The sequence below is a fragment of the Lotus japonicus genome, chromosome 3 (genome assembly GCF_012489685.1).
Source record: "Lotus japonicus ecotype B-129 chromosome 3, LjGifu_v1.2".
Classification (NCBI taxonomy): Eukaryota; Viridiplantae; Streptophyta; class Magnoliopsida; order Fabales; family Fabaceae; genus Lotus; species Lotus japonicus.
In genome coordinates, this window is record NC_080043.1 from 65,773,100 (window position 1) to 65,787,627 (window position 14,528).

Genomic DNA, 14,528 nt, shown 5'->3' on the forward strand with positions numbered 1-14,528 from the left:
TTTTTCAAACTTTGATTTATTCATTTACAGTGAGAGGATTGAGGAAGTGTGTTATCTCCCTCCCCCCCACCTCCTGTTATGGATGCCCCCCATCTCCTGTGACAACTGCCTCCTCACCTCCTGTTAACACTGTCATCCCACCTTCTGTTATAACTATCCACCCTCCTCTTGATATAACTGGCCACCCACCTCATGTTATGACTGCTAACCCACCGCTTGCTATAAATTATGATGTACTGAGCAACTCTTCTTCCACAAGTCCAAAAATTCCAATAGAAGCTAATTGGATTCTCTATCCATGTTTCTTCACTTGCAAAGTCTCACAAAACCAAGTCTCTGGAAGTCAGCTAGTAAGCTTAACTAACACTTGTGTTGCTTATTAAATATGTATTCATCTTATTATAAGACGTAATGTATTGCAGAATGTTCCTGTGCATGTTTATGAATATCTCCGCGACACACAAGCTTACAAATGGACTTTGAGAGGACCTACTGGGATGCAGGTGGAATGTTCTATCCTTGGCGTGCCTCAGAGAAAGTATGCCAAGTTTGGTAGGGGTTGGAAGTCGTTCTGCACCTCACATGATTTAAAAGCTGGAGATGTGTTGTCATTTTTCCTAACCAGTGAAGTTCTCGCTTTTGTTGATGTTTTAATCCACGACAAGAAGTGAAACAATGCTGTTGTACGTTTTTTATTAACTTCCTGGTTGTATTAATTTGTTTGACTGTTTCTATCAAGTATTGGACAAATGTTCTATTTTAATTAATTTTTATGGCATTTGGTGTTGTATGATTAAGCCAATAGATATATTAATTAAGGCTCAAGCGGTGTGCCGCCCATATACAAGAAGAGGGGAGGAAATAAACTAAAAAATAGAGTATTGAGTGACAAAACGAAAAAGCCATAGTATAGACCAAAATAAATCTAAATGCTACAGCCTCCAAAGAGAACAGACAGTAGCAGAAGCTTCAATTGGACAAACCTACTATTCCCTATACTCTAAAAAGTACGACTGAGTAATTCGTTCAATTGTTGTCTCCACCTTTTATTCAATGGCTTTTATGCATATCAGTTTGTTGGAGTACCATTCATACTTTGAAAGTGGAAGCTATTGACCCTTTCTGATAGTATGTTTGTACGAAACGATTATTCTTAAAAAAATGAGGTAAGAACTTAACCGTGCAAAGCACGGGTATAGATACTAGTATCATACAAAAGTCAAAGACAGAGCCAAAACCATAATCAATATTCCAAGACAATTACGAACCATTGAAAATACTAAGCAGTTTCGCTCGGAGGATATCAAAAACTCCAAAAGAAGCAAAGTTCCAATTACCACAATCAAAACTCAACAAACGTCCAAAACCACTATGATCCGGATTTTCAAGAGAGGTTCCATCAATACTTTAGAGTTACTCATCCACTTAGAAGTCGTTTCCAAGACACCCAAGTCTCTCGATTGTAATTTTAATAATTTGACAACAAATTATATTTATATAAAAATCATAAGGTTAAAAATCTAAATTTGCATTAAAAATAAGAATTATAGTAGGAAAAAATAAATTCAATTTCAAATTACAAAAATAAGAATTAAAAATATTTTAGTTTACATAATTAAAATAGTTTGTTTTTATGATATTGCATTCTGACAAAGGCGACCACCATCATGGATAAAATCGTCATTTAGAAATTACATGTCCCTATATAAATCCAAAAAATTAGGGTTTATCGTTCTCAATCACCGCATTCTCTTCCGTTTGAAGAAGCGAGAGCTCGCAGCCGCTACCCTAACCCCATCGTCCTCTCTGCTAGCAACAGGTAAATCTGATGATTCTCTTCATCTATCTCTCGCTTTGATTCATCATTCAATTGTGTTTATGGTGTCGTTCTGTGAGAATAATGATAGATGTTTTTTTTTCATTGTTCTAATCCATGTTTCTGCGTTGTGAATATGTTGGGTTTTTGATTGAACCTCTTTAGTGGATCACATGAGACATTTGCAGGATCAGATTTCTAGCATATCATTGTTTGTTCTGAAAGCTTATGAAATTATGTTTACAGAATCGATTTGCTTACTTTCTTGTACAGATATAACAGGCTTTCTATGTTTTATATAGTTGTTCAACTTCCATTAGCCTTTTTGTTCCAGTATTATGCTTTGGATTACTTTAGAATTCTAAATGAGTTCCCTCCAAATAGAGAATGATTAATTTGCATCTTTGGTTGCTGTTGAGTTGGGGCTGTATTGATTGATATTATTTGTCACCCGATCATCAGGAACTGCATTTAAAATGAGTGGGTATGATACCCTTTAGTTCATTTTTTAGGATAAAGGCCAAAGGTATGGAATCCTTTCATTTTTAGATGGGTACCAAAGAAATTGCCTTTTATAATTCCCTTTTCAGTTCACTGAGATGTCACAATCTGTTCTGCTTTCTGCCGCGTTGATTCTTTAATTTCTCATAAGATATTTGATTGAATTGTCTTTGGATTAAATCCCTCTTAGAATAGTAGAAACTGGTTTTTGTCAGATCACATGAAGCATTTTTGCAGGAACAGAATTCTAACATATCATTGGTGTTTGTTCTGAAGCTTTTGAAATATAATGTTTACAGAATCTAGCTGCTTGCTTCCTTGTTCATAAATGAATTAGCCTTTCTTTGTGTAATGTGTATGTAGTTGTTGCATTGCCATTATCCTTTTATTATGCTTTGGATTGCTTTGAAGGTCTAAATGAGTTCCATTCATATAGTGAACAATGATATCTTAAAATCTTCATTTGCATCTGTTTTACATGTTGAATTGGGGATGCATATTGTATTGATATTAATTTTCTCTCAAACAAGGGGAACTTCATTTTGTTGTAGTCGAAATGGTTTCTGACTTTCTGGTATTCAGTATTCACTTTCTTCTACTGAATTTATTTTTTTTGAGCAAATTACATGTCTATTCATATGTAATGTCAGTCAGCTTGTCTATAACATTGTTAATGTGCCTCTGAACAGGATGGAGTCTCAGGTGAAGCATGCTATTGTTGTCAAAATTATGGGTCGTACTGGATCCAGAGGTCAGGTCACTCAAGTCAGAGTTAAGTTTTTGGATGACCAGAATCGTCACATCATGAGGAACGTGAAAGGTCCAGTGAGGGAAGGGGACATTCTCACCCTTCTTGAGTCTGAAAGAGAAGCCAGAAGGTTGCGCTAGAGGAGCTCTCATGTTTTGGTTTAGGATTCAATGAAGCATTGCTGTTTTTGCTTTAGTTAGCTGATGCCAAATGTTCGTGTCATGAACTTAAATTATGCATCTATTATGACTTGAATTTGTTGTCTACACTTTATATTGTTGGGATTTTGAGTAAATTTGTGCTTTGACTCTTATTTTTTTCTTCTCTATTGGCCATTGAGATGTTCAGCTGGTACGAATTTTTGTATTTGTTTGAAAAGTTTTTTACTAGTTGGTCGTTGCTTTGATATGATTATGCAAAATCCTGGTGATATGAGATCTGCTCATGCTTTTGAATGGCCTTACTGGTTTCATGCATGGAAAAACAGAGGTTCAAAACTTGCCTTGGAAACTTGTATAATAAGGATATGAGAATCCTGGTGATATGAAAGATTGACTCTTGACTAGTACTCATAATGAATCTCATACTCCCAGATTTTTGTTTGTCAATATAGTGAAAGAATCTCATTGGAATACGAAAATGTTCTGGACTTTTGGTTTACAACTTCTTCCCTCATTGACTAAAACAAGAAAAAAAATGGATATAACAAGTTTAATAATCCTATATACAAACCCAATTGAGCCAAATAATTTACAATTTAATTGTTGTTGCTATAACGACCAAAACAGTTATTTGTTCACAAACACAAATATCAATCAAAATACAAAGTTATTGTACTCTAAGTTACTTTTCCTTTTCGTATACGCATTCTCACCTCATTTCCACTTTTACATTTTATTTACCTCTCCTATCTTTCCATCATAATGATTCGTTCACACTTTATTTTCTTTTTCATCTTATTTCCACTCATATTTCTCTCTGTATTTTCTGTCACATTACATATCATATCACTTATTTCTCTCATTTCTCTTTACATTTATACAAGATCGATTTGAAAATTGACGGTTGACTCAACATTATTCTATCTTTTATCACACCTTACTTTCTCTATTTTTTTCTTTATGTCTTTCTTCTCTCCACCTCACTCACTTACATTGAAGTGTGAATGAAAAACTTAAGGAAGTTATGTAAAAGCAAAGCACCAAAAATCTTTCAAGATATAGTCAGTTTCAAGTTTCAACGGTCTTAGTAGACTTTGTTAATTAGAACAAACCACAACCTTCTAGCTTCTTCATTCCAACACAGACCTTTCTCCCATTCAAACTCTACATAACATATTATTTTCTTTGACTGATAGTTACAGTGTAGAGGCAAGCCATGGACAACATGAATAACAGACCATGTTTCTTCTGGCTTTCTCTTCTCATCTTCTGCTTCTTCCTTCACTCCTACACCTCCCTTGCTGCTTTCACCACCATCTCAGCAAATCAATCTCTTTCCGGTGATCAAACCCTTGTCTCCAAAGATGGGAGCTTTGAACTGGGTTTCTTCCATCCAGGTAACTCCTCTAGATACTACATAGCCATGTGGTATAAAAAGGTGTCAAAAAGAACATATGTTTGGGTAGCCAATAGAGATGACCCTATTTCTGATAAGAACTCTGCCATGTTAACAATATCTCATGGTAATTTAGTGCTCCTGGAGAATGGAAATCTAGTTTGGTCAACGAATTTGAGCTCTCCTAGTCCTAGCTCAGGTTCTGTAGAAGCTGTGCTTCTAGATAATGGGAATCTGATATTACGCGACAAGCCTAATGCATCAGAATTAGAATCTCTATGGCAGAGTTTTGATCATCCAACAGATACATGGCTTCCCGGTGGCAGAATAAAACGGGACAACAAAACAAAGAAGCCTCAGTATCTGACTTCATGGAAGAACTCTGAAGATCCAGCAACAGGCCTATTCTCTTTGCAATTGGACCCCAATGGAACCACTTCATATATGATTCTATGGAACAAAACTGAACTGTATTGGACAAGTGGTGCTTGGAATGGACATATTTTCAGCTTGGTTCCTGAGATGGGGCTTAACTACATTATTTGAGCTTTGTGTCGAATGAGAACGAGAGCTACTTCACCTACACCTTGTACAACAATTCCCAACTATCTCGTTTCGTGATGGATGTCACGGGGCAGATCAAGCAATTGACATGGCTGGAAGATTCTCAGGAATGGAACTTGTACTGGTCACAGCCAAGCCGCCAATGTGAGGTTTATGCTGTTTGTGGTGCATTTGGGAGCTGCTCTGAAAGCTCCATGCCATATTGTAATTGTGTAAATGGCTATGAGCCAAAGTCACAATCTAATTGGGATATGGGAGATTACTCAGATGGGTGTGTGAAATCAACAAAGTTTCAATGTGAGTCATCCAATTCCTCTAATGGTACCAATGACAGGTTTTTAACAATGCCCAACATGGCTTTGCCTGAACATGCAGAGCTTCTGGGAGCAGATAATGTTGGGGAATGTGAGTTAACTTGCTTTAGCAACTGTTCTTGCAAAGCTTATGCTTTTTACAGTACCGATACCGTGTGTTCATTATGGTATGGAGATTTTTTGAATTTGCGACAGCTTAATAAGGATGATAGTTCAGGGCAGACTCTGTTTCTCAAACTTGCAGCATCAGAGTTTCATGATGATGATCCTAAGAGCAGCAATGGGATAAGCATTGGTGTTATTGCTGGTGCTGTTGGTGGTGGTGTTGTGGTGATTCTCCTAGTTCTTGTTGTAATTGTCGTGCTGAGGCGAAAAAAGAGACCAGGTAAATTCCCAGATATAACATATCATCATATCTTACATAGGCAAGAAAAATTATCTTGCATTACAAAAAGAACCAATTTAGGGCTGTGTCATAGACTCATAGTGTTTGTGTCTTCTAACTAATCAGGGGCTGCAAGTAATATTTTCAGCAAGCATTACAAAAAGAACCTGAGGAAGGAAGTTGTTGACTTGCCAACATTTGATTTCTCAGTCTTAGCATATGCCACCAAAAACTTTTCAATCTATAACAAACTTGGAGAAGGTGGCTTTGGACCAGTATACAAGGTGACATGTTTGAGATCACTTCTCCTTCCCTTATTAGAAACTTCCTAACCATTTCATATTATATTTTAGGGAATGTTGATAGATGGACAAGAGATAGCTGTGAAAAGGCTTTCAAAAAGATCTACACAAGGGTTGGAAGAATTTAAAAATGAAGTGGCACTGATTGCCAAACTTCAGCACCCTAATCTCATAAAGCTTCTTGGTTGTTGTATTCAAGGCGAAGAAACAATGCTGGTCTATGAATACATGCCCAATAAAAGCTTGGACTACTTTGTTTTTGGTAGGAAATTTTTTCAATTTCTTATACACATTTGTAAAAATCTTCTTATTTCTTATCATAATTTCTTTAAGAAATTATGGAGAATGAAGTGTCATGTTAAATGTGTTTAATTGACCAGATGAAACCAAAAAGATGTCATTGGATTGGCTTAAGCGTTTCAATATTATTGGTAGCATTGCTCGAGGACTTCTTTATCTTCATCAAGACTCAAGACTAAGGATTATTCACAGGGATCTCAAAACTAGCAATATATTACTAGATCGGAATTTGGAACCGAAAATATCAGACTTTGGCTTGGCACGAATATTTTTGGGAGACCAAATTGAGGCAAACACAAATAGAGTGGCTGGAACATAGTAAGTTCGTTTTTACATGATTATGTTTCTTTGATACTGCATTTTCAAGTAATACTCATTTTACTTTGAACACAACATATTCAGTGGCTACATCTCTCCAGAATATGCTGTCCATGGGCATTTCTCAATGAAATCAGATGTCTTTAGTTATGGCGTGATTGTACTAGAAATTGTAAGTGGGAAAAAGAACAGGGGATTTTCAGACCCAGAACACTACAATAATCTTCTTGGATATGTAAGCATAATCACCTAGCTATCTTTCTAATTAGTCTAATTTGAATTGTTTCCTATCACTAATTTTACTTTTACATTATTAGGCATGGAGATTATGGACTGAAGAGAGAGAAGTGGAACTACTGGATGAAGTGTTACGGGAACAATACACACCATTTGAAGTCATACGAAGCATACAAGTCAGTCTATTATGCGTGCAACAAAGGCCTGAAGATAGACCAGACATGTCATCCGTGGTTCTAATGCTAAATGGTGAGAAACTATTGCCAAAGCCAAAGGTTCCTGGCTTTTATACTGAAAAAGATTTAAGTACTAAATCAGACTCTTCACTTGCAAATCACAAATTATGCTCCGCTAATGAAATATCCATCACAGAGTTAGATGCAAGATAGGGTATTGAGACAAGGAAATTACAAGTCTTCACCTTATAAATAGGTTATCCTAGCCAACGTAAGTTTGTGAACATAGGTTTGGTTCCGCCTTGCTCATGGAAATAAAATGTATATTGTGGTAAGTCGTTTACCGCTAAATGTGAGTACAGGCGGCAAGGGTTATTTGTTATATATATTATTGTCGACAGTGGATACTCTGAGCTCGTAAAAAAAAAATCAGAATATGAATATGTAGAAATATGAATAAGAGCAAGATTTAATTGGTTTAGCATTAAAAAGTATGGCAACAAAAAAATTTCTGTTGATGCTTATTCCACCCAAACCTGAACTGGAGAAAGTGGTCTCGTGATACAATTGGCAGCACAGTGGACATACCAAGCCAGTGATAACTTAAATTTCTGCTATAATTTATCAATGACAGTTACATACACCCTACAAGTTTCTTTATGAATCTTAAAAACACATTTTTCGTTGCCTCTTTTCTTGGCTGCAGAGAAGGCTCGGTGTTAGTTGATTCATGATTCATTTCCATGTCAATTGATTCATCATATATCAGATAAGCAGCTGTCTTCTTGACTACCAATCCATTCCCAAAAATGACAAAAATCTCTACTTTGTCACCCGATTCAAGATGTGACACTATACCTTGCCAATCATCATCATTAAAGGAGATTGTTGTGTCTCGCTTGTACATGTGAGCAACACACTTTGTGTAATTAACCATCAAGACACCAATAAGACATTCAGCTGCTGTGTTTCCAGGATTTGATGAATAAATGACACACAAAGTCATTCCCTTTATGTGACAATTTCTAACTTGAGGCACAGTGAAAAGCACTGAATGTCCTTCTTCACCTGCATAGGTCAACCAATGAGGATTGTTGTCACCCGTCAGAGGAATATTACCTGGCTCATTAGTTGTCAGTACCTGCTTCATGAACCAAAAGCTTAGTCATAGTGTAATACTTATTTGTTTCATTTCTGAAACATAATGTTTTTCAAAATGGTTTACTTTTTATTCTTCTAGTCCTTAAAAAAAAAATCATGTATTTGATAGGATTGACACCAAGAATGAATTGAAAGTTTTATTGAAATAGAACCCTAATTCCTAATAGCCCAATGTAGACAGAATTAGGAAAACAGAGATGAATGATACAAGTGTTGTTGAGACTTTCGAGAGGCTCAACTCTCCCAATTTCTGATTACCACAAACACAGTGATATCTCCTTCCTACCCTCCCCCTATTTAACTATGCAGTTACAACAATAATCCCCCTCTATGTCGTAACTAACTCTACTAGATTTGAGTCCAACTAATTATAACTATATTTTCCTCCTAAATCTCCTTTGATAGACTATAGTAGCTCTGGTTTAAGCCCTGTCTCTTGAACTATCAATACTTTAGTCCCTAAAAATCCTAGAGGGACTAAAAATGTAATGGTTTTGTTAAATGTAAAGACTAAAACTAAAATCAATTTTAAGAGGGACCAATTTAAAAAAATCATACTCTTTGAGACTAAAAACATATGTAAAACTTTGCTATCCATGACTTATTTAATTATATTGTCTTTCTAAATTCCAGAATGAATTTAAGATAATAATAGTGTACTACATAAAAAAAAGGACATGGTAACCATTGAAACCAATTCGGTTAATAGTTTTATTATGTAATGTTGCATTATAACTTGGCTTGTTGAAAATTGAAATAGGGTATTTTGAGATGAAAGCACGAAGGCATGCGGATGCGATTATGAAAAGCAAAGGCTCTCTAATAAGGCAAGAAATGAAGTTTCCTCCAAACATTTTCACCAAGATTATTTCATGTTCTGTTAAAAGTAAAAATGAATAGTTTAGGTGAGAAGACAAAGATAAAGAGAAAACCTCTGATATGCTCTTCCTGAGAGTATTGAAGACTTCTAGGTAACTTCCCATTCCAATCAAATAAGACCTCACAGAATCATTTGAGATTGGCGATACATATGGTATTATTTCGAATTCAGTATGATTTACACCATACATGTCATCCAAAATAGTACGTAATGCTTTAGATAGTTGAAACTCTGTGTTGCATTGCACCTGGACACTTCGAAGACTTGAAAGGCCGCTAAGCATTGCTGACAAATCTTCCAAACAATTATTCTGAAAATTAGTGGAAACTAGAGACATGGCTCCAAATAGGTGGTGAGTACTGGACAAGGGCTTCATTGTTGGAGACATCCAAGACCAAATGAGCGAAGGAAAAACATCATGTGCTAATCCTTCATAGCCACACAGGGATATATATCCAATGCTTTTTGATCTTACAATTGAAAAGGGCACTTGTTTCACAGCAGTATTTTCTGCAATTAGAGTTGTCAAGGATTCCATTTGCACTATATCTTCTTCTAATTTGTCAATTTTTGAACAACCCGAAATGATGAGAGTTTTCAAAGATTTCAACTTGTATGTCACTCTTGGGAGATTGCTAAGATTGGTACAATCCTTCAAGTTCAATAAAATAAGATTGCAGAGATCACCAATGGACTGGTGTATGTTGCACAAACTTGAACAATCTTCGAGAATGAGCTTTTCAAGATTTGGTAGATTTGAAAAGTCAGGGGTTTTTATCAAGTTCCTGGAATGACTAAGATTGAGGATTTTTAGCTTCTCAAGCAACTGCAATAGGAAAAACAGTAGATAAAACATTTTGAGTCGGTAATGCAAAATGAAATGGTGCCAAGTTACAACAATTACTACTCTCATAAACCTTTCAGTTTAAAAGAAAAAGTGAATGCAATTTATACCTGAGGTACCTTCCATACTTGTTGAAGATTACTGTGTTTAATGTCAATTGCAACTACATTTTCCAGATAAAATTTGTCAGGCATGTATTTCAAAGAAAATCCTTTCCATGAGATCCATCTCAGCTGCTTAGAAAGATCTCCATAATCTCCTATGAGGTTTACATTATCAACCTGCAACAGTCTTAATCTCTCCATTTCCTTAAAAACATCAACATTGAAGCAATATCTACTGATTCCAGGCAACTTCAAGGACAATCCCTCAATAGCTTCTGTCCCCTGTGACCAAAAGAGTGGAGAAAAAATGGAAACTTGTGTTAATTACTCACTAGAAAAAGATACTAGAAACTGGTGAAGTAGACTTGAAATGAAAAATACTCTCATGAAAAGTTTCAAAGTAGTATACAGAGAATGTTTTTACCGTATTTTTTGTTAATACATCTAGCACATCCTCATGAAACCACAGTCGACTAGGCTTCTCCAATTTCTTTTCTGAGCTGTCACGAACAATCTCTCTTCCCATATCTCGAAGCAGATCATGCATTCCAAGCTTGTTATTCCTTTCAATTTTTATGAGGCTCCTTTCTACTAGAACTTTAATTCCAATATCAGCATGTAGACCGCAACCATTTAGTATGTCGGTAACATAAGCTATGTCCTCGTGGATAAAGAAGCAGCATATGTCAAGAAATATATCCTTCTCCATATGATCCCTTAAACCGTCAAAGCTTATTTTCAGTTTCTCCTGTATTTGATCATCCGGTATTCTTGTTAGTTTTGATAATACACATTGCCACTCTTTTGTACTCCTCATGTACAAATAAGATCCAATGACTTCAAGAGCTAGTGGTAGTCCACCACAGTAAGCAACTACATTTTTTGAGAGACTCAGGAAGCCTTCTCTTGGGGTTGCTTCCCTAAATGAGTGCCAACTGAAAAGCTCAAGGGACTCCATTACATTCAAACCCTCCACTTCATAGACGTAGTCAACATCAAGGACTTTGAGTAGACGTATATCTCTTGTTGTAATGATTATTACACTTCCTGAACCAATGCCTTTACGATTTCCGCATAATGCATTTAATTGCTCAGACTTATTCACATCATCAAGTACAACAAGTGCTCTTTTTACAGAAAGTCTTTCCCTGATCGTAGCTTTGCCCCACTCAATGCTGTGCACCTTCATCTCTCTAGTTTTAAGGATATCTGAAAGAAGCTGTTCTTGCAAATCAATTTGACCCCTATCTTTCTCCCAAACTTCTCTAATATTTGCAAGGAAACTTGCATCTTCAAATTCATGATGAAGTTTATTATAGATGAGTTTGGCTATGGTGCTTTTACCACACCCTCCCATGCCCCAAATCCCTACTATAGAAACTCCTCTTGTTTGCTTTTTCAGATTTCGAATCACATGCTGCACACGGGGTTCTAATCCAACTGGGTAGTCTGTAATGGACAAGTATGTTTTGTCTAGAGTTCTCAAAACTTTATCAACAATATCCTTCACCACAGCGTTTTCGTTTCTGTAATAATAAAAATTGCGAAAGACAAAGAAGGAAAATGAGAAATAGAAATATTTTTAACTTCACATGTACAAAGAAAATCACAAATTCAGAATTCATGTGTATTGATCCCTTCATTCCAAAATGATTGTTGTTTTAACTTCACACATATTTTAAAAATGGTCGTTGTTTTAGAAATTCAATACTAATTATTTCATTTCCTTCTATTTATACCCTTAATTAATATTATATCTCTCACCTACATCTCTTATTATTTTCACATATCACAATTCTCATCCATTGCTTAACTAATAATATATTCTCTCCTTAATATAACTCAACGCTAAATAAGAGTATTTAAGTCAAATTATAGCTGGACTTCCAACTTCTTTGCTTCAGAAGGCTGCTGCCAAGTCCAGAGAATTTGAGGCCACTTATTGTTAATGCAGAAAAGCATCTTCTGAAGCATACTCTTCCAAACAAAATTGGGTTGACAAGATAATAGCTATTATACAAAATTTGAACAAGGCTGCTACAAATTTTAATTGCTAAGATAGCATGTGTGATAGTTCCCTAAGTGAGCTTCAGTGTGAAGCAAGGGAACTACTGCTGAGATGTTAAACTATTTAAAGACAAATTATTATCGAGAATCAAAGGAGGGATGTTAGTCATGAAAATGGCAATTCATTCTTTTGAAAAGCAAAAATACTTCTAACTTCTAAAGCCATGATATCTATCCATATAGAATTTGGCTGAGTTTTGCTTTGTATATTTGCTGTCTAGCACATCTGTAATCTGTTTTTTTGGGGTGTGCTTCTTGTAATGTAAAGTGGTGAGACGAGTTTTCAACTGACAAAATGACTGACCCCTTGTACATTTGTACATGTTTAGCTAATTAAGACAAATAGGTGAACTTATAATGAGCTGTTCTTCTCTTTCAAAAAAAAAAATGACAAATTATATATCAATATAATGAGTTCTTAAACAACCATTTTAACATGAACATGCATACCACCGTTCCAAAATGATTGTTGAAAATGGTCGTTGTTTTAGAAATTCAATACTAATTATTTCATTTCCTTCTATTAATACCCTTAATTAATATTATATCTCTCACCTACCATCTTTTATTTTCACATATCACAATTCTAATCAATTACTTACTATTTACTTAACTAATAACTATATTCTCACCTTAATATAATTCAACGCTAAATAAGAGTGTTTTAGTCAAATTATATATCAATCTAATGAGTTATTAGACAACAATTTTGGAACACATATATTAGATATAGCATGAAAATACATACATACCGCCAATTTCTGACATCCCAACCAGCTATACTTGCCGTATCAATCAGTGCTGTTTTCCATTTATGATCAACAGACTTTGACATGACAAGATCAAAAGTTTCCTCGGCATAACCACGAAGAAACGAAGGTTGGACGTTGTAGAACACAGGCAGAACAACCTGCCCCATAATTGTGCGGCAATCCATGATTTTGACCAGTTCATCAAGACACCAGTTAGAGTAAACGTAGTTTTGTGACAGAACCACGATAGATATCTGAGAACCTTCTATGGCTCGCAACAGTTCTGGTCCAAGCTGGTTTCCCCTTCGAAGCTTGTCATCGTCGAGGAAAGCGTTGACTCCGGCGTTTGAAAGGGCGGCATGGAGATGAGAAACGAAGTTGCCACGGGTGTCTTTTCCCCTGAAGTTGATGAACACGTCGTACAGCCATTGACGATTGGTGGACGAAGAAGCCATGGATTATTGGATCTAAGAAAATGCAAAATATGAGAGAATGGAAATCTAGCTACTGTTGAGTCAAACTTTTGCTTGTCCCCTTTTTTTTTTTCTGACCATTCATTCAACCTATAGAAATTTCGTAGTTGCTGCATGTGGGCAGCGAAATAAATAGACTTTTATTTTAACCACACTGGTCCACTTAGAAATTACTACAACAAGGTGTTGTTCAGGATGATTTAGTGGAACGCTTATATTAGATCACTAATGCTTTGTTTGGTAGCGAAGAGAGAAATAGAGAAGAGAGAGTAGAGAAGAGAGAAGTTGAGTAGAGAAAAATATGTGAGAAATAGAGTAGATTTAGAGGTTGTTTGGTATGATAAAAAAAGAGGAGAGATAGAAGAGAGAGAATAAGGTGGATAATAAAAAAGAAAAAAAAAGGTAACATTTTACCCAAATACACTTTAATCCACATAAGACAAATTTTCTACAACTTTTTAATGGTTAGCATAAGGGTACAATAGAAATCAACTTTTCTTAACATCATCACCGGTCCTTTCTTCGCAAAAGGGAGAGAGGAGAAAATGCTGGTGGGGCCCACGTATTTTGCATCTCTCTTCTCTCTAGGTGGTAGAACCAAACAACATTGATTCTTTATCTCTTCCCTATCTCCATCTTCTCTATCTCTCTCTTTGCAAAATTGGCTCAACCAAGCAAAGCCTAAGTAAGTTGAGTTCAAATAAAAGAAAATTTGAGTTCGGGGAAGGGTTGGTTAATGAAGCGATTTATAGGGTGAAGGGTCAAAGTTTAAATCTTGGTAAAGAAACTAATTTACTAACAATTAACAACTAATATTTATCTATTAAAAAAGAGTAAGATGATGTCAAAAGATCAATCCCTCAAACAGGGGCGTAGTCAGGATTTTGACACCGGGGTGATCAATTAGATCAAACAAAATATTTATATGTGTATATTTGAAAACACTCTAAATAATTATAGTATCCAAAAGTAAAATGAAGTTGTTTTTACTAGAATTTTGGTTCACTATGTTCTCTGTTGTTTATCCAA

At 35.6% G+C, this 14,528-nt stretch overlaps 3 protein-coding genes and 1 pseudogene across 4 annotated transcripts; 3 read left to right on the top strand and 1 right to left on the bottom strand.

Moving 5' to 3' along the window:
• Positions 1–187: 187 nt before the first annotated feature.
• On the top strand, positions 188–778 carry LOC130745329 (uncharacterized). The gene is made up of 2 exons (XM_057597513.1): positions 188–350; positions 423–778. Exons 1-2 carry the CDS (start codon positions 198–200, stop codon positions 669–671), a joined length of 402 nt encoding a protein of 133 aa, XP_057453496.1. The 5' UTR covers positions 188–197; the 3' UTR covers positions 672–778.
• An 881-nt stretch (positions 779–1,659) lies between these two features.
• Positions 1,660–3,378, top strand: LOC130745330 (40S ribosomal protein S28). Its single transcript, XM_057597514.1, has 2 exons — positions 1,660–1,819; positions 3,007–3,378. Exon 2 carries the CDS (start codon positions 3,008–3,010, stop codon positions 3,203–3,205), a length of 198 nt encoding a protein of 65 aa, XP_057453497.1. The 5' UTR covers positions 1,660–1,819; position 3,007; the 3' UTR covers positions 3,206–3,378.
• A 992-nt stretch (positions 3,379–4,370) lies between these two features.
• Positions 4,371–7,602, top strand: LOC130745333 (G-type lectin S-receptor-like serine/threonine-protein kinase At4g27290; annotated as a pseudogene).
• Positions 7,603–7,675: 73 nt separating this feature from the next.
• On the bottom strand, positions 7,676–13,588 carry LOC130745331 (disease resistance protein RUN1-like). 2 transcript variants are annotated; one of them, XM_057597516.1, is made up of 5 exons: positions 13,027–13,588; positions 10,632–11,733; positions 10,223–10,489; positions 9,312–10,085; positions 7,676–8,359 (listed from the first exon to the last, which is right to left on the bottom strand). In XM_057597516.1, exons 1-5 carry the CDS (start codon positions 13,479–13,481, stop codon positions 7,853–7,855), a joined length of 3,105 nt encoding a protein of 1,034 aa, XP_057453499.1. In that variant the 5' UTR covers positions 13,482–13,588; the 3' UTR covers positions 7,676–7,852. The 2 variants fall into 2 exon arrangements, with proteins under 2 accessions (XP_057453499.1, XP_057453498.1); XM_057597515.1 differs by having other exon boundaries at positions 10,214–10,489.
• Between the last annotated feature and the right edge of the window lie 940 nt (positions 13,589–14,528).